Raw genomic sequence first — 19,225 nt, forward strand, 5'->3', positions numbered from 1 at the left:
CACAAATGAAACAGCGGTCACTCCTTCTCCGAATTGTGAGCACGGATACCCTCCACACATACCAGCACAAATCCTAACTGCAAGCACACGAGCGCCAAGGCTCTCAGCTCCTGCTCTCCCCTGACAGTCTGCTTTCTCTCCACCACCCATCATTCGTTACCCGCTCATCAGCTTAACGAGGGACGGAGCTGTGTCCCGGTGGAAGTGCTACGGGCGACTCAGCAGACAGCTCTTCTTGATTCAGCTACATTAGCTCCCGTGCGTTGACTTCAGTCAGAAGAGCACGACCCATAATCTGGATGCAAGAAAAGCACCAAGAGCAGCCCGGGGTCTACAGGGGGAACGTTCCACTCCACCCATCCCTGGCGTACTGAACCGCTGCAGCGGGAGGGAAGCGCGGCTCTGGAGACGCATGACACAACTCCTAGGACAGGGGGGGTTTAGACTCAGGAAGTGGTGGTTAAATATAGATGCACTGCACAGAGTATGTTCACCAAAGGGCACTGCTGTCCTGGCCACCAAACCACTGCTGGGCAAAACTCCTCGTACAGGAGAAGCTGGAAACGACAAAGCCTAGATTTCTTTTTTTTTATATTATTGTATCAAAAGTGCATGCCACAGGAACTTCGTTTTCTGCTTTCCAAGTTGCTTTTCAAACGTGAAATGTTAAACTGGCAGGAAGCAGACTCAGGCAATGACTTCCCAACTTTGCAACATCTACGAGTGACAACTGCACAGAACTCAGCTCCCAGAAACCCCTCTCCATTTCCCTGAGCCACTCAAACCCACAACGCGTACGGCTTCATCATGGCCTGCTGCTTTGTCTACACACACATTAAGCATCCTCATTTGTCCATATTTTCAGTTTTTACATTTCAGGACAAATTTTCCTAAGTTTAATCTAACACTTCCTTGAAGTCATTCCAATGTCGTGTTCTCCCTTTCTACCCCACGGGAATCCGCAGCACCCACCCTGCTGGGGTAAAAAATACAACACTCAACAACTGTTAGCAGTTATGGTTTCACCTACCCTGTTGGGGTACAAAATACAACACACAACAACTGTTAGCAGTTATGGTTTCACCTACCCTGTTGGGGTACAAAATACAACACACAACAACTGTTAGCAGTTATGGTTTCACCTACCCTGTTGGGGTAAAAAATACAACACACAACAACTGTTAGCAGTTATGGTTTCACCTACCTTGTTGGGGTAAAAAATACAACACACAACAATTGTTAGAAGTTATGGTTTCACCTACCCTGTTGGGGTAAAAAATACAACACACAACAACTGTTAGAAGTTATGGTTTCACCTACCCTGCTGGGGTAAAAAATACAACACACAACAACTGTTAGAAGTTATGGTTCCACCTACCCTGTTGGGGTAAAAAATACAACACACAACAACTGTTAGCAGTTATGGTTTCACCTACCCTGTTGGGGTAAAAAATACAACACACAACAACTGTTAGAAGTTATGGTTCCACCTACCCTGTTGGGGTAAAAAATACAACACACAACAACTGTTAGCAGTTATGGTTTCACCTACCCTGTTGGGGTAAAAAATACAACACACAACAACTGTTAGCAGTTATGGTTCCACCTACCCTGTTGGGGTAAAAAATACAACACACAACAACTGTTAGCAGTTATGGTTTCACCTACCCTGTTGGGGTAAAAAATACAACACACAACAATTGTTAGAAGTTCTGATTTGCTCTGGGCTGAAAATCTGAACGTTAACAGCCCGGTGGACTCCTCCAGCATGAGCTGCCCAGCCAGTCCATCAGTGAAGCTGCCTTACACCTCAACGCCTCTTCGGCTGATGCTCTCGGTCCCCTCCTTTCCACGGCTCCGCTCTGGGCTCCCAGCTGATCCATACCCACCCCACTCAGAGAGCTCCACCTAGCACACCGTCCTCACCAAGATGGTCACCCCTTGGCAGCTCCCCACTGAAGCATTCCAGCGTGCCAAGTTATGTCAGCATCCAAGTGCTTCCTCATCGACCGGTGACAGAGTTTAAACAGCAAAATCAACTTCGACAACTCCCTCCCTTGCAGGGCACCAACCAGAAGAACTAAGTTGGCCAACTTGCGCTTGCAGGACTGGGAGATGAGAAACAACGGAGAGAGAAAGTGGATACTCAGAGCAATGGTAAGCAGAAGGATTCAGGGCACATCCATTAGGAAGGATAATCACTCAGGCAGAGGAAGACCTCTGGGCTGGAGCACCTCTCCGATGAGGCTGAGGGAGCTGGGGCTGTTCAGCCTGGAGAAGAGAAGGCTCCAAGGTGACCTTAGAGCAGCTGCCAGTGCCTGAAGGGGCTACAGGAAGGATGGAGAGGGGCTTTGCACAAGGGGGTGCACTGATAGGACAAGGGGGAACGGCTCTAAACTAACAGAGGGCAGATTGAGATGAGATATTGGGAAGAAATTCCTCACCATGAGGGCGGTGAAACACTGGCCCAGGCTGCCCAGAGAAGCTGTGGCTGCCCCCTCCCTGGCAGGGTTCAAGGCCAGCTTGGATGGAGCTCTGAGCACCCTGGTCTGGTGGAAGATGTCCCTGCTGATGGCAGGGGGTTGGAACCAGATGATCTTTGAGGTCCCTTCCAACCCAAGCCATTCTGTTCTATGATTCTATGACCGGCGCCGCCTCGCTCACTGGAACTCATCCATCTGCATCTATAAATGTCAACACTATCAAGCCACAGATTTTTTTTTTTTATTAGTGGGGGACAAAATGGGCAAATTCATTCAAGCTCTAAACAAAGTCAAGTTCTGAACTCTCAGTAGAGCTGGAGAACGCACCAGCAACGCATGTACGTGGTTGAGGAGGGAGTCTAACACACACACAGGCTGGGAAAAGCCGTTAGCTCTCCTGACCCGACTTGTACAGGGCTATTAGAACACCAGAAGAATCTCCCGTTAGACATGCACAGGACATTAGAAGGGAAGAGTTTATGTTTTGTCTCACGTTAGGCTTTCCTATAGAAAAGCAGCCACGTTTTCAGAGAGCTGAGAAACTCTCCACAGTTTACCGTGGAAAAACATGAACTAAGCACAGATGTAGCTTACACTTTCTGCTGACACAAAGCAAGGCTACTAGTCAATTTATAGTCACAGATTCGAGGCAACTCCTAATTTAAAGATTCCGGTTTTAAAACACTTCCCACCTAAATCACAGACTGCGAGGATCCTGTCCTCCCAAGCAGGAGATCTGCCAACAGCCTGCCCAGGGAGCAGCCGGTACCAGCGGTTACAAACGCACCACGCAGATCTCTCCCCCAGCTCTTAAAAATAGTTCAGGGGAATACACACGGAGCTCTACCACCCCCGAAAACACAAAACGCCGTCCCAAAATCAGATACCTGAAGGTCATCTCAGAAAGAGCAAGCTCTGCTCACGAAAACCTGTGGCTGAACGCGGCCATCGAGCAGGATGCCGCCCCGCAGCCGCCGGCGAACGCTACTCACCAGATCTGCAGCTTGATCTTCTTGCCTTGCAACTCAACGGTTTTGATCTTGAAGTCTATCCCTAAAATAAACACACACATAAATAAGTAATTAGTATTTCTTTACCAAAAAAACCCAACCAATTCTACATCAACTCAGACAGGCTGCAGAGAGAACAGTGGCTTTTTTCCTTCTTCGACTGACTCGTCAGCAAACGAAGGCTGTCGGTGGGAGGAGCAGGGCTACCAGCACCAGCAGGGCCTCGGGGGGTCCACGAGTGGTCCACGGGCACCCTCAGCTAACGCTGCCAAGATGACCTGGCTTGTAAAAGCTTTTGCGTTTCTGGCTTATTTTTAAGAATGAAAAATATCAGGTTTTTGCAATTTGTCTGGAGAATCTCCAAAAAGAAGAAATTTTAAACATCCTAACCAAAACAGCAAGCTTTCTTTCTTATTAAAAAAAAAAATTATTTCCCCCAGAATGATTAAATCACAGTATTTTGCCTATGCTGAAAAACTATATGAAATGCTGCGGTGATTTTTTATTTTTATTTTTTACGCTCGTACCTAAGCCCTTGCGATACCACCATTTCAGAAACCTCTCGAAACCCCGGCTTCTTCTCCCCCAAGATTCTCCTTTCCCTTAACCTCGCTCAAGCAATCCACCCGTGAGAATAACATAAACTGCAGAAACCTTCACGCTTGCCGCCCGCATAACGTAACGCAGAGCGGCCAGCGTGCGCCTACGCCAGAACGCGGGACGGGACGGGACACCAGAGCGTTAAAAACCGCCCTCCTGCCTTTCACACCACCCAAAGAAGCAGCCGAAGCCCTAAATCATCTCTTGAGCCCGACAGGCGCAGGCCCGCGTCGCGGCCAGGCAGCCTCACACTTCTGCGCTGCAGGCAGAAGGGGCCGAGCCCCACGGAGCTTTCAGCCAGCCCGAAATGGCGAGTTCGCAGCAAACGCTGGCGCCCAGCAGCCAGGTCTGTTCACCCGGGTCCATCTGTGCTCCACAGGATCCCAGCGTGGTTGGGGTTGGCAGGGACCTCTGGGGTCCCCCAGCCCAGCCCCCTGCCCAAGCAGGGTCACCCAGAGCAGGGGGCACAGCACCGCGGCCAGGCGGGGCTGGAATATCTCCAGAGAAGGAGACTCCACAGCCTCCCTGGGCAGCCTGGGCCAGGGCTCCGGCACCCTCAGAGGGAAGAAGTTCTTCCTCGGGTTCAGCTGGAGCTTCCTCTGCTTCAGTTTGTGCCCATTGCCCCTTGTCCTGTCGCTGGGCACCACTGCAAAGAGTCTGGCCCCGTCCTCCTGACCCCCACCCTGCAGATATTTAGAGGCATTTCAAAGGTCCCCTCTCAGCCTTCTCTTCTCCAGGCTGAACAAGCCCAGCTCCCTCAGCCTCTCCTCGCAGGACAGATGCTCCCGTCCCCTCCTCATCCTCGTAGCCCTGCGCTGGACTCTCTCCAGTAGCTCCTCATCTTTCTTGAACTGGGGAGCCCAGCACTGGACCCAGCACTGCAGATGGGGCCTCCCCAGGGCAGAGCAGAGGGGGAGGAGAACCTCCCTCGCCCTGCTGCCCACACTCCTCCTCATGCACCCCAGGATCCCCTTGGCCTTCTTGGCACCCAGGGCACGCTGCTGGCTCAGGGTCAACCTAATGCTGGCTCATGGTCAACCTACAGTTACCAAGTATCTCATGAACACGAACCTGTGGGTACGGGGGCAAACCCCCCACTGCTCAGGATTTAACTCAGCACGGTGACTAAAGGCTGAGGCTGTCCGCTAATTCTCGGACGTCAGCCTGAGACCTTCAGACCTCTGCTCCAGGGCAGTGCTCCATTTTGTTCCAGTTGGCCAAAGCAATCCTTCACCACTCAAGTCAAATTTATGAATCAATACAGTTAGAATCATATCTATGCCATTTGAAAAAGAAACCCGCTGGATGATGAACAGCCAACACACAGAACTGATCCAAAGACACCAAACTATCCCTACGTTTCGTAGCGTTTAACCCAGTTGTTCGCTATGATGTAGTGCTCCCCAGCAATGCTATCGAACAAATGAGCACGACACCTGGGCGTCCTGGTGGACGACAGGGTGACCACGAGCCAGCAGCGTGCCCTGGGTGCCAAGAAAGCCAATGGGATGCTGGGGTGCATGAGGAGGAGTGTGGGCAGCAGGACGAGGGAGGTTCTCCTGCCCCTCTACACTGCCCTAGTGAGGCCTCATCTGGAGTACTCTGTCCAGTGCTGGGCTCCCCAGTTCAAGAAAGATGAGGAGCTACTGGAGAGAGTCCAGCGCAGGGCTGCGAGGATGAGGAGGGGACTGGAGCATCTCCCCTACGAGGAGAGGTTGAGGGAGCTGGGCTTGTTCAGCCTGGAGAAGAGAAGGCTGAGAGGGGACCTTCGAAATGCCTCTAAATATCTGCAGGGTGGGGGTCAGGAGGATGGGGCCAGACTCTTTGCAGTGGTGCCCAGCGACAGGACAAGGGGCAACGGGCACAAACTGAAGCCTGGGAAGTTCCAGCTGAACCCGAGGAAGAACTTCTTCCCTCTGAGGGTGCCGGAGCCCTGGCCCAGGCTGCCCAGAGGGGCTGGGGAGTCTCCTTCTCTGGAGATATTCCAGCCCCGCCTGGCCGCGGTGCTGTGCCCCCTGCTCTGGGTGACCCTGCTTGGGCAGGGGGTTGGGCTGGGTGACCCACAGAGGGCCCTTCCAATCCCTACAATTCTGTGATTCTGTGACATTGGCCAAAAGATGGTAAGTAGAAGTACTTTCTACAGCGACACTCGCTTTTGGGTTCTGCCCAGATAAAGCAGGATGTTTGACAGCCACTTTGTATGCATTGAGATAAAGTAAGCTATTAACCCAGCCAAGGAAATTAACTCTTCTCTGCGCGGAGAAGGGTTTAGCTAACGCCAGTATTTGGGGATAAAGTAAATCTCTAATCCCATGTTATACTCAGTTTCACTCCAATTACAATATAACGCTAGTTCAGCCTTCGCAACAGAGAGCTCGTTATAAATAGCAATGATTATTCATCTCTGAATACTTTCAAAGCAGCGTTAACAGACTGGAAAGCCCGACTTCTGCCACGCTAGGACGCCCATTCAGCTCTCGGCTTTCCAAAGCGGTCCCTGGCGATGCTGCACCGGCAGAAACACCGAGGCTTCCCAGGGGCGGGTCGCAGGTACGGGGAGATCCCAGCAGCCTTAAGTTCAGGAGCGAGTTGAAGAGGGTAACAGGTATAAAAACTGAATGGCATGCAGAACGGACGTATTACTATCACAGGAGGATGACAACAGAACTAATGAGTTAAAGATGAGCATGAAATTACTCCCTCATTAAGTGTTGATAAGCTATGCACCAATTTCAACGGGGCAAACTGGAATTCATAGAAAAACCTGGAAGTACTGCCAGCCTCTTAAACACTTGATGTAACTCCATACTTCCAAACAAATATTTGGAAACCCCTGTTACTCTTCAGCTTGGCTCACACAGTTTCACCACGAAGCCCGCTTACGGGCAGATCACCCCACGCTCCTGGCTCACTTCTGCGCTTCCTTCCCATTTCCAGCCTTCTACCGGTTGCTGACAGCAATACACGGGCCCGGGTCCGACCAAGAACTGAAGTCACAGCTTTAAACAAAAGACAGAAGCTATTTGTGGATTCTGCAGGTCACTGGTGTTGGAGTCCCAAGGCTCACGCAGTACCATCAGCTGATCTCACGGTACGTGCAAACAAGCTCTGCCCTGACACAAACACTGCCAGCGCCTTCTGCCGAGCACGGGAGCACGCAGACCCAGAGGAGCTGCAGAAGCTGGAAGCCCACTGAAGCCAAGCTCCTCCGACCCTACATCAGCAGAAGTCACCGCCAGCGACTCCCGACAAAGCATTCCAGTTTCATTTGTGCAAGTTTAAACATCTGGATGCCTGGGTGAACACAGAACTATTTGCTGAACGGTTTTGCGTTGCCATTGCTCTCGGACCAAAGACAGTAACGGAGACCCGGGGCCTGTGTCAGCAGAACAGTGTGTTTTAAACCCATAACGACAGCATCCAGGCAGTTCTGTATCACAGAATCACACAGAATCCCAGCATGGCGGGGTTGGCAGGGACCTCTGTGGGTCACCCAGCCCAACCCCCTGCCCAAGCAGGGTCACCCAGAGCAGGGGGCACAGCACCGCGGCCAGGCAGGGCTGGAATATCTCCAGAGAAGGAGACTCCACAGCCCCTCTGGGCAGCCTGGGCCAGGGCTCCGTCACCCTCAGAGGGAAGAAGTTCTTCCTCGGCTTCAGCTGCAACTTCCCAGGCTTCAGTTTGTGCCCGTTGCCCCTTGTCCTGTCGCTGGGCACCACTGCAAAGAGTCTGGCCCCGTCCTCCTGACCCCCACCCTGCAGATATTTAGAGGCATTTCGAAGGTCCCCTCTCAGCCTTCTCTTCTTCAGGCTGAACAAGCCCAGCTCCCTCAGCCTCTCCTCGGAGGAGAGATGCTCCAGTCCCCTCCTCATCCTCGCAGCCCTCCGCTGGACTCTCTCCAGTAGCTCCTCATCTTTCTTGAACTGGGGAGCCCAGCACTGGACACAGCACTGCAGATGGGGCCTCCCCAGGGCAGAGCAGAGGGGGAGGAGAACCTCCCTCGCCCTGCTGCCCACACTCCTCCTCATGCACCCCAGGAGACCATTGGCCTTCTGGGCACCCAGGGCACGCTGCTGGCTCATGGTCACCCTGTCGTCCCCCAGCACTCCCAGTCCCTCTCCGCAGAGCTGCTCTCCAGCAGCTCAGCCCCAGCCTGTCCTGGTGCCTGGGGCTGTTCCCAAAGGCGGTGGGCAGCCTGGAGACACGAGACTGGAGTGTGACTTTGTGCGTTTTCCCTTCTCCGAGTTGAAAATGCACAATACTGTTAAAGTGTATTTGCGAAGCAATTACCGGCGAATGAAATATGAAATGCGCTGATCTGCATGCGGCCTGCGGTGGGTGGGGGTCTGGCAGTGGGTGGGGGTCTGGCGTGCAGGGTGGCTGCCCGGCTCCTCGCGCTGCAGCCAGCGCAGCCCCGCTCCTGCCCTACATTCCCCTGCCGCCCGCCCGGTGTCCTCCCCGGCCTCAATGCTGGCTTTGTTTGGGAAGAATGCAAACAAACTGTCTGAAAAGGGCCAGCTCATCATTTGTAGCTCTGAGATGGGCTGGAAAAGAACTTTTTCTCCCTCCCTCTTCTACTGATGGCATTCTGTCCTGCGCTTTTCAAGCTTAGCTGGTTTGTGCTTTAGCAACAGAAGGGCGATCTTTACAAAGCCTTGGCGGGGGCTTGAGAAGGTGTAAAGGGATATATATATTTATATATACCTATACATATATATATATATACTGGGGTGCATGAGGAGGAGTGTGGGCAGCAGGGCGAGGGAGGTTCTCCTCCCCCTCTGCTCTGCCCTGGGGAGGCCCCATCTGCAGTGCTGGGTCCAGTGCTGGGCTCCCCAGTTCAAGAAAGATGAGGAGCTACTGGAGAGAGTCCAGCGCAGGGCTACGAGGATGAGGAGGGGACTGGAGCATCTCTCCTGCGAGGAGAGGCTGAGGGAGCTGGGCTTGTTCAGCCTGGAGAAGAGAAGGCTGAGAGGGGACCTTCGAAATGCCTCTAAATATCTCCAGGGGGGGGGTCAGGAGGATGGGGCCAGACTCTTTCCAGTGGTGCCCAGTGACAGGACAAGGGGCAACGGGCACAAACTGAAGCCTGGGAAGCTCCAGCTGAACCCGAGGAAGAACTTCTTCCCTCTGAGGGTGCCGGAGCCCTGGCCCAGGCTGCCCAGAGGGGCTGTGGAGTCTCCTTCTCTGGAGATATTCCAGCCCCGCCTGGCTGCGGTGCTGTGCCCCCTGCTCTGGGTGACCCTGCTTGGGCAGGGGGTTGGGCTGGGTGACCCACAGAGGGCCCTGCCAACCCCCACCATTCTGTGATTCTGTGATTTGTGCCACCGGCTCTGGCAGCAGCAATATTTTTCTTAGCCACGTACTGGAGCTACACCTACGGCCAGGCGCAGCAGGAGAACTCGGCCACGTCCGAGGCGCGTGGGCAGCGCGGGAGCCATCAGCCAGCCCCTCTCGCCTGCAGCCCTCCCCACGGTCAGCAGCCCTGCAGAAGGGAGAGGTTCGCAGCACCTTCTGGGAGGGTTTGGGGGACATCCTTAGGTTGATGTTGAAAGGACATTTTTGCACCTGAACGTCCCCACACTCATCCGCTTCAAACAACGAAAGCAAGGTGGAGCTCTTGCAAGCACTTTAAGAGCCATGAAAGGATCCAAACCTTATCTTTACTGCCTAAGTTCTTAGAAATTCCAGCTTAAAGTAAAGAAAAGGACTGACCAGGCAGAAAGAAATCTGTCTGCTATCTTTCTTTGGATTAATGGCTTGCAAATTCACAAAGGAAGAAGGAACTTCGTGACTTAGGGCACAGTAACACAAAGAGCACGAACCAACACACCCCGTCAGCACAAGACCACCACGGCAGCACAGAGAAAGCCTGCATCCTTCAGGTACCTTCTCAGCCTACACCAGGGCCCAATAAACAGCCCTAACATGTTCTTATTTAAAAAGCAAAAAAGCCATAAAAGAAAACTTCTCAACAGCAGGAAAATACAGCAGTAACTAAGCCTGGAAGTTTTTAAAATCACAGAATTAAGTTTGGGGTAGAGACCTTTGCAGAGCTTTGTTCAGTCATCTCATACCGCTGTCTGATCGCGGGCTCCCTCAGCTCAGGAGACCTCTATAGCACCGTAAGACTTTAAGCCTACACCTCGACGCAGAAGAGGACTTCTGAAACCAACTCCAAAGCCAGAGGCTGCTTTACCAAGTTAATGCCCAGAGCGTAACGCTAACAAAAAGGCGATTCCTCCAAGCCCTCCCCGTAACAACCTTCCCAAATCCATCAAATCCAGAATTAGAAACTCTCCCAAGTCCACGCAAGTCTTGCACCCAAGCTTTAATACTTCAGAACGTTCTTTTACTAAGAATACGCAGACGTGAGCATCTGTTATCAATGAAGTAGTGAAGATCAAATATTTTGTTAGAAAGCTTTGGATGTAAATCTACTTTCTCCTTCCAAAGAAAGTCCAAGACAAGAGTGTCAGGCAAGAGATCACAGAGCCACAGAACGTTTGGGGTTGGAAAGGACCTCTGTGGGTCATCTAGTCCAACCCCCCGCCAAAGCAGGGTCACCCAGAGCAGGGGGCACAGGACCTTGTCCAGGCGGGGCTGGAATATCTCCAGAGAAGGAGACCCTCCTCCAACAAGCCCAGCTCCCTCAGCCTCTCCTCGCAGGAGAGATGCTCCAGTCCCTCCTCATCCTCGTAGCCCTCCACTGGGCTCTCTCCAGTAGCTCCTCATCTTTCTTGACCTGGGGAGCCCAGCACTGGACACAGCACTGCAGATGGGGCCTCCCCAGGGCAGAGCAGAGGGGGAGGAGAACCTCCCTCGCCCTGCTGCCCACACTCCTCCTCATGCACCCCAGGATCCCATTGGCCTTCTTGGCACCCAGGGCACACTTAATTACGCTCTAAGTGATCTTGGTTTCTACTTAAGTCTTTCAAAAGATTTATTCTACAACATATTCATACCTGTACAGTGTGAATATACAACATTCCCAACCACACTCAACATTTTAAGTGCCAACACCACTTTTCAGAGGCTTTATACGAATTCAGCCTCGAAAGCTTCTCCGCCTTCTTCGCCCCTGCAGCGCAGAAGAGCATCTCATCGCCGGGTTTTCCAGCCGCCGCACCCAGTACGTGGATCTGAGACTTTGCAGTTGGTGTGAGAGGGGCTCGAAGCACGAGGTTCAGACAGCAGAGCTGATTTCGGAGGAGCAGCAGCAAACCCCAGGCCAGGTGGGCGTTCCGTGCCCAGGCACGCCGGCACCGCTTCACGCCAGCACTAGAGACCTGCGCAAGCACGCATACGAACCTGCTCTGAAGAACCTTAACTCCACATCTTCTTAAAAAAACCAACCCAAACTTGCTTCTCAGCAAAAACTTCAATTAGACGCTGATTTAGTGCTGCAGTAACTTTTTAAAAGCGGTTCGTTTATAGTCGACAAACTTACGGATTAGATTATCCGGTAAGAATTTCCATCTGATTCCTCAGCAGGCAATCCAAGGACTGCTGGGCCCCAGGCGGCCTCTCACCCCGCTGCAGCAGGGCTCCTGCCCTGTGCTCCCACCCTGTGCTCGCGGGACGACAGCTCCCGCTGCCGGGCCGGCCGGAGCAGCCTCTCCACAGCTCCCTGGGACGTCTCCTCCCGCTTGTCCATGAGGGGCAAGAGAGGAGTAGGCACTAAGTGCCACTTGTAAGGCTTACTACAGCTTTTTGAGGGAGTATTTAGGAATGCTTTGCAAGTCTGTGAACGAATCACCATTCAGACGGCTCCGGAAGAGAAACTCAGGCTGTTCAGAGTCTCCAAAATCCTTTGCCAAAAGCTTGAGCGAAACCGTGAGCTTTATCACGGAGAGCAAAATCCAGCTGATGCAGTAAGGAACGGGAGGAAGCTTTAGGCTAGCTGGGACAAGCCTCTCCAGTCATGGCAAGCCTTTCTGAAATACAAACTGGCTACCTTTGCAGAAAGCGTGGCACTCAACTGTAGAGGGGAGAAAACTCCAGGAACCAGTCTCTAAAAGGAGCTGGAACCAACATTCAGCTCCCCTACTGCCTGCAGCTTCGAGCTCTCGTGGCCTTGCCTAGCAGGTCGATCTCTGTGGCTCTTAATTCTTCGTGAAGTCAGCTCTCAGGAGAAAACTGCAACAGAACAATAAAAGGAGTTCGAGGAACCATCTGGAGTACTGGGTCCAGTGCTGGGCTCCTCAGTTCAAGAAAGATGAGGAGCTACTGGAGAGAGTCCAGAGGAGGTCTGCGAGGATGAGGAGGGGACTGGAGCATCTCTCCTGTGAGGAGAGGCTGAGGGAGCTGGGCTTGTTCAGCCTGGAGAAGAGAAGGCTGAGAGGGGACCTTATAAATGCTTATAAATATCTGCAGGGTGGGGGTCAGGAGGACGGGGCCAGACTCTTTCCAGTGGTGCCCAGCGACAGGACAAGGGGCAATGGGCACAAACTGAAGCAGAGGAAGCTCCAGCTGAACCCGAGGAAGAACTTCTTCCCTCTGAGGGTGACGGAGCCCTGGCCCAGGCTGCCCAGGGAGGCTGTGGAGTCTCCTTCTCTGGAGATATTCCAGCCCCGCCTGGCCACGGTGCTGTGCCCCCTGCTCTGGGTGACCCTGCTTGGGTAGGGGGTTGGGCTGGGTGACCCACAGAGGTCCCTGCCCACCCCGAACAGTCTGTGATTCTGTGATTCTGTCACTGGGCAAAGTCTCCAAACTCTGGTGCACTGAAGCGTGCGTGAGCTAATTGGAGAGACTGAGACAACGCAGAAACCTGAAAACCTGAACTACCTGGCTCTTTAAGCAGTACTGAGAAACTGCAGATCCAGGCAAGGAACCGACACTTTCGGTCATCACTGCTTTCTCCAACAAGACACTCACTCATCAGCAGCGAGGGATTACGCCGCGCTTGGACTCCTCCTGGTCGCTACCCTGATCACGCGTAGCACGGGCAGCTGCTTGGGAAGGAGCCGAGCGGGAAGAGGGAACGGCAGTGTGACCAGCAACGAAACCCGCGCCGTGGAATCGAACCGAGCAGCCTGTCGACGCGGCAGAGTGCGACAGGGTGCAAACGCACCGTGCCGTAGTGCAAAGCCAGCGGGCGGTACTAATGTTGCTCGTGCCTTTGCAGGAGGACACACAAACAGCTATCACGGCAGCCCCGCACCTCTTGGTTGCTCAGCACTGAGCCTCCCCTCCAGCTTTCCAATACGTTTAATCCCATGAGTAAACAAGACGTAACTAAGTAAATAGGAGAGCCTTCCTCTTGCAGGAAGACTCACTTCGCGCTCACGCTCACTTCACAGGCACGCTTATCGGCCGATTTTCTTCTGCGTGTGTGTACACACAGACCTATCTCCAGCCTCTCACGTACTTGTGTGTAGATCAGCACTTCAGAATCCCAGCATGGTGAGGGGTGGGCAGGGACCTCTGTGGGTCACCCAGCCCAACCCCCTGCCCAAGCAGGGTCACCCAGAGCAGGGGGCACAGCACCGCGGCCAGGCGGGGCTGGAATATCTCCAGAGAAGGAGACTCCACAGCCCCTCTGGGCAGCCTGGGCCAGGGCTCCGGCACCCTCAGAGGGAAGAAGTTCTTCCTCGGCTTCAGACGGAACTTCCTGTGCTTCAGTTTGTCACTTGCACGTATCTTTTCTACACTTACAAGTGGCAGTGTATTCTTTGAAGAAACAGAAAAAATAGCTTCATTTAACACAAACTTCCATGTAAAACAACCAGCTCTCCTCTTGCTTTGGAAAGGTGGACACCAAGACGACCGGGTGCAAGTTCTGCCAAAACCGCACAAGTCCCGAGGGCCCCCTCAGTGCCTGGGCCCCACAGACCCCTTCCATCAGCTTTACCATCTCCATTTCCATCCGAACAGCTCGAGGCTGAGACACGGAGCAAGCTGCCCTCTCCGGCGAGACTTCTCCTTTTGTCTCGTTTCTCTCGACCTCACGCTGAAACCTGCAAGCGCACCAACTGCTGCAGGAGACTCTGAGAGCTGAAGGGACACTACCCACCGCAAGCAAAGACTGCTGTAAGACAAAGCAAACATGAGGCACCTACACGAAAGAAAATTAATAATCATAAATTAATACATTTTTTTTCCAAAAACAACAAGATGTTTCTGAACGTGCCTTTTCTGGCTAGCGAAGGGGAACAAGTGGGAGTGGAAAAACAAAAGGAGAAGAAAACTGTACCAGGCAGCAACCATCAGTCAGTGACCACGTTATTGTTCTGCCCTGAAGGTAATTTTAGCTCCTCTGAAAAAACCAAAATTGTATATCCTAACACACCAAGCAGCTCGTAAGATGCTTTCCAAAAATTTCAGCCAAGCAGCGTAACCAAACATCAGAGCCAGATGTGGATGGAGAACAGAGGCGGCCAGCGGGTATCTCCCACCAGCTGAACGCATGGAGCCAGGCAGTCTGATCACCCAAAAACAGACTACGATCACTCAACCCACGACACAAACTGACATGAGAGAGTTTCCTTCCAGCCTCCAACGCTACAGTGACTCAGGACTCCTGCCCAGCTGCAGGCCAGGCAGCACCCACAGAACTTGTTCAGACAGAGCACCCGGTGCCAGGAGCGGCGAGCGGAGCCTCAGCAGCCGGAGCGAAGGGGCCCCGGAAAACGCGTCCAGGCAGTGCGGGTCTCCCAGGGCCACCACCCGGAGAAGGCCACTGGGAGGACCAGCAGCAGCCCGCCAGGACCAGCACGGGGGATCTCAGGAATCACAGGGCAGGTGACAATGAAACGGCCTTGTGGCTGTCTTTGCTGTCTTCTTCTCAACCTTTAGTTCCATCATTTTCGACATTCAGTGACCAGGAGCGTCACAAAGTACTTGAGATACCAGCAGACTATGGATTTACGCAGTAGCAAACCAGAAATTCAATGGATTCAAGTGTTTCAGAGCCTTATCTTCTCCACAGTACATCTTTCCTCGTGCAGAGTCTGCAGACTAGAGCAGCAACACGAACTCGCTCTTCCTGCTCTGCAAGGTTTCAAGTCATGACAATTCAGCATTTAGAGATCACCAGAAGCTGCAACTAAATAGAGTAACGCATAGCTCATGCTGAAACCTTAGGAAATGTACACTTGGTTAATTCTAGCAGTCTAAGGAAGCTCCACAACCAGCTAAGAGAAAGCATCCACGAAGGTAAGCGTCCTGTTTGAGAGCCCAGGTGTGATCGAGCCAGGAAAACAATGGCAACAGAAACAAGTGACTTCATTACTTTAACTCCACCAGCCACAAATGATGATGTGATTAGTTACATTCTTTTTCTGCTCCTCCTTCCCACACGCCCAGCCACTGGCGCCCATCCTCCCACCCCCAGACCGGGTCTATCACCCAGAGGCCTCTCCTTCCGCCAGCGCTCTGCCAGCCGCCCACTGCACGCTTTGCTTTAGTGCCCTCAGGAGCTATCGCTTGGGCAAACACCCACTCCTTTATCTCCAGGTCACCAGCCTCCACCCACACCCACCTCGAGGCAATGGCTACACAGAACTGTTCTTCTTGGTAGCATTTCACAGAATCACAAAATGTCAGGGGTTGGCAGGGACCTCTGTGGGTCACCCAGCCCAACCCCCTGCCCAAGCAGGGTCACCCAGAGCAGGGGGCACAGCACCGCGGCCAGGCGGGGCTGGAATATCTCCAGAGAAGGAGACTCCACAGCCTCCCTGGGCAGCCTGGGCCAGGGCTCCATCACCCTCAGAGGGAAGAAGTTCTTCCTCGGCTTCAGCTGGAACTTCCCAGGCTTCAGTTTGTGCCCGTTGCCCCTTGTCCTGTCGCTGGGCACCACTGCAAAGAGTCTGGCCCCGTCCTCCTGACCCCCACCCTGCAGATATTTGTAAGCATCAATTTGTAGCAACAAGCAGAGAAACTCTGGGGCCAATAGCTGGATCTTCAGCTGCTCGGGATCCACAGTACCTGAAGTGTCCTGAAAAGTGGTAATTTTGTAGAGCAGGTATCAAGAAAAGTAATTACGACCACACCTCTCTTGCCATAAAGATAAGCCAAAGCTTCTTAACCAGTGATATTTGCCAGCGTCATGTGGGTATCTCCATGAAGCACTCGGTTACCTACACCACCCATTTTTAGGAATGTAGCAGATTCTCAAAATTCAGTCAACTTACCTTTAGTTTTTAACACTACAGACTAAACTAGATTCAACTAGAGAGTCTTTAAAAAAGTGTCTTTCCTCTTCGACAGACTAAGCCCTAACAGTCCCTCCAGACCACCCCACAGCCCTTTCCCGGCCCTGCAGTTCTCCAGGACGGTTTTAGGGTATCTTCACAAACCTGCCTTTACAGGCTCAGTCTCACCAACACCGCATCCAGACCGATGAATTCCAGACTTGGCCATGTTAACGGCCTACAAATATCTGAAGGGTGGGTGTCAGGAGGATGGGGCCAAGCTCTTTGCAGTGGTGCCCAGTGACAGGACAAGGGGCAATGGACACAAACTGAAGCAGAGGAAGTTCCGTCTGAACATGAGGAAGAACTTCTTCCCTCTGAGGGTGATGGAGCACTGGAACAGGCTGCCCAGGGAGGTTGTGGAGTCTCCTTCTCTGGAGATATTCAAGACCCGCCTGGACGCGGTGCTGTGCCCCCTGCTCTGGGTGACCCTGCTTGGGCAGGGGGTTGGGCTGGGTGACCCACAGAGGTCCCTTCCAACCCCTACTATTCTGTGATTCTGTGATTCTGTGAAGGGATAACGTGGGACATGAGCAGCAGCACTGTCGCCAGATCGTCTCCTACCAATTAATCTATCCTTAACGAAGCAGACGACAATCCTGCGAGACGGCAGCTTCTTAGCGTGACCTACATTCTTCCCTTCTAGTTGCCTGCGCTTGTTGTGCTTTCAAACGCTGTCACACGTCACGAACAACCAAGACTCAGCATTGCAGGGGTATCTGATTTATGCAAATCAATGCTGACTAACCGATACGGGGGACTCAGCCAAATAGTCATTTTGGTGACAAATCCCATACTTTGGCTTATATCCCCCCAAATATCTGGCTTAATCCCCCCCCCACAATAGAAGGCCGCTGTGACCCAGCCCGACCGCGCAGCGGGGCCGAGCCCCACGCTGTGAATTCACTCCCACCCTCGCCCTTTGCAGCAGCCGGGGATCCTCCCGCCGCACCCCTGCTTCCCCCTCCGCCGCTGCCTCTCCAGAGCTCTCCACGCAGCCTGCCCCGTCCCCCCCCCACAGCCACCACAGACGGACGGCGACGTTCGGAACGACCAGCAAGTTTGCTGATGACACCAAACTGGGAGGTGTGGTAGATACACCAGCAGGCTGTGCTGCCATTCAGCGTGACCTGGGCAGGCTGGAGAGTTGGGCAGAGAGGAACCTGATGAGGTTCAACCAGGGCAAGGGCAGGGTCCTGCACCTGGGGAGGAACAACCCCAGGCACCAGGACAGGCTGGGGCTCTTACCTGCTGGAGAGCAGCTCTGCGGAGAGGGACTGGGAGTGCTGGGGGACGACAGGGTGACCATGAGCCAGCAGCGTGCCCTGGCTGCCAAGAAAGCCAATGGGACCCTGGGGTGCATGAGGAGGAGTGTGGGCAGCAGGGCGAGGGAGGTTCTCCTCCCCCTCTACACTGCCCTGGGGAGGCCCCATCTGCAGTGCTGTGTCCAGTGCTGGGCTCCCCAGTTCAAGAAAGATGAGGAGCTACTGGAGGGAGTCCAGCGGAGGGCTACGAGGATGAGGAGGGGACTGGAGCATCTCTGCTACGAGGAGAGGCTGAGGGAGCTGGGCTTGTTCAGCCTGGAGAAGAGAAGGCTGAGAGGGGACCTTCGAAATGCCTACAAATATCTGCAGGGTGGGGGTCAGGAGGATGGGGCCAGACTCTTTGCAGTGGTGCCCAGTGACAGGACAGGGGGCAACGGGCACAAACTGAAGCCTGGGAAGTTCCAGCTGAAGCCGAGGAAGAACTTCTTCCCTCTGAGGGTGACGGAGCCCTGGCCCAGGCTGCCCAGGGAGGTTGTAGAGTCTCCTTCTCTGGAGATATTCCAGCCCCGCCTGGACAAGGTCCTGTGCAGCCTGCTCTGGGTGACCCTGCTTCGGCAGGGGGGTTGGAGTAGATGACCCACAGAGGTCCCTTCCAACCCCTACTATTCTGTGATTCTGTGATTCTGTGACCAGACTCCAAAGCACAGGAGTGAAGGGCACCGTCCTGACTTGAAATCCCCTTGGAAGCGTTCCCGTTCCCCTTCAGAGCAGCAGAGGAGCTGTGAGCACGCAAGCTTCCGTCGTGCATCAATCCGCTTCCAGGATGCGACCGAATCTGGGTCAAGGCTGCAGCCTCCCAGCGCACCAACGTTTTCTGGCACTACCAGCCCCGCTCCAAACCTCCTCCACGACTGCTCTTCAGAGATTTACACTGAAATCACGGGTTAGCAGCCACGTGTTAATTCTGGAATAACTCATCACAGCAGTCAATATTGCTAGCAGAAATTCTTTCAGAGCACTTGGGGCAGTAACAAGAAAAATATTAAACACTCAAGGAGACAGAGGTGTTGTGAATCGTCTGTTCTCCATACTCCAGGATGCAACGTCTACACAGCAGCTGTGACCTTCCACCCCTCCACTATTCTTTTCACCCATATTTAAAACAAGTAGTCATCTTCAGAAACAAATCTCGAGATCTCTTTCGTTCCACTTTACTCTCCTCCAGCGGAGGGAAGTCCATCACCTCGCTATTCTGCACTGAATACCTGCAGACATATAGTTGGAACACAAGCAGTAAGACTTTTCTTATTAAAAAAAAAAAAAAATACAGATTACATCCACACGTTTAGGACTTGGAAGCCACGAGGCTGCGAGGAAGCAAACAGTATCAACACGCCAAGAACTCCACCAAGCTGGTGGCCCTGTTCGGATGTTTAACGGATCGATTACAACGCGGAGCACTGTCCATCCCCATACCTGGAATTAAAACAGCAAATCCAAATAACCAGCAGGTAAGAAAGGCACAATTTGCCACGCAGCCACCCACCACACCTACCTGCTTGGAAGGTGCTCTAAAGCAGCACTGCCTCACTCAGCAACGGCACGCCAGTGACTTACCAAGAATTTTACATCTCTCTCAAGTTCCAGCTCCCTCACTCCACCCCCTGCACACA

The 19,225-nt window shown here is 53.2% G+C and overlaps 1 protein-coding gene across 2 annotated transcripts in view; it reads right to left on the reverse strand.

Moving 5' to 3' along the window:
- The window catches only part of RAB10 (RAB10, member RAS oncogene family), a 57,690-nt gene that overhangs the window by 22,770 nt on the left and 15,695 nt on the right, over nt 1-19,225 (reverse strand). For both annotated transcript variants that reach the window (XM_075415129.1, XM_075415128.1), the window contains exon 2: nt 3,476-3,536. In XM_075415129.1, the coding sequence (XP_075271244.1) occupies nt 3,476-3,536 (61 nt within the window). The remainder of the gene's footprint in view (nt 1-3,475; nt 3,537-19,225) is intronic.

This window comes from Opisthocomus hoazin, chromosome 2, assembly GCF_030867145.1.
Source record: "Opisthocomus hoazin isolate bOpiHoa1 chromosome 2, bOpiHoa1.hap1, whole genome shotgun sequence".
Taxonomy (NCBI): Eukaryota; Metazoa; Chordata; class Aves; order Opisthocomiformes; family Opisthocomidae; genus Opisthocomus; species Opisthocomus hoazin.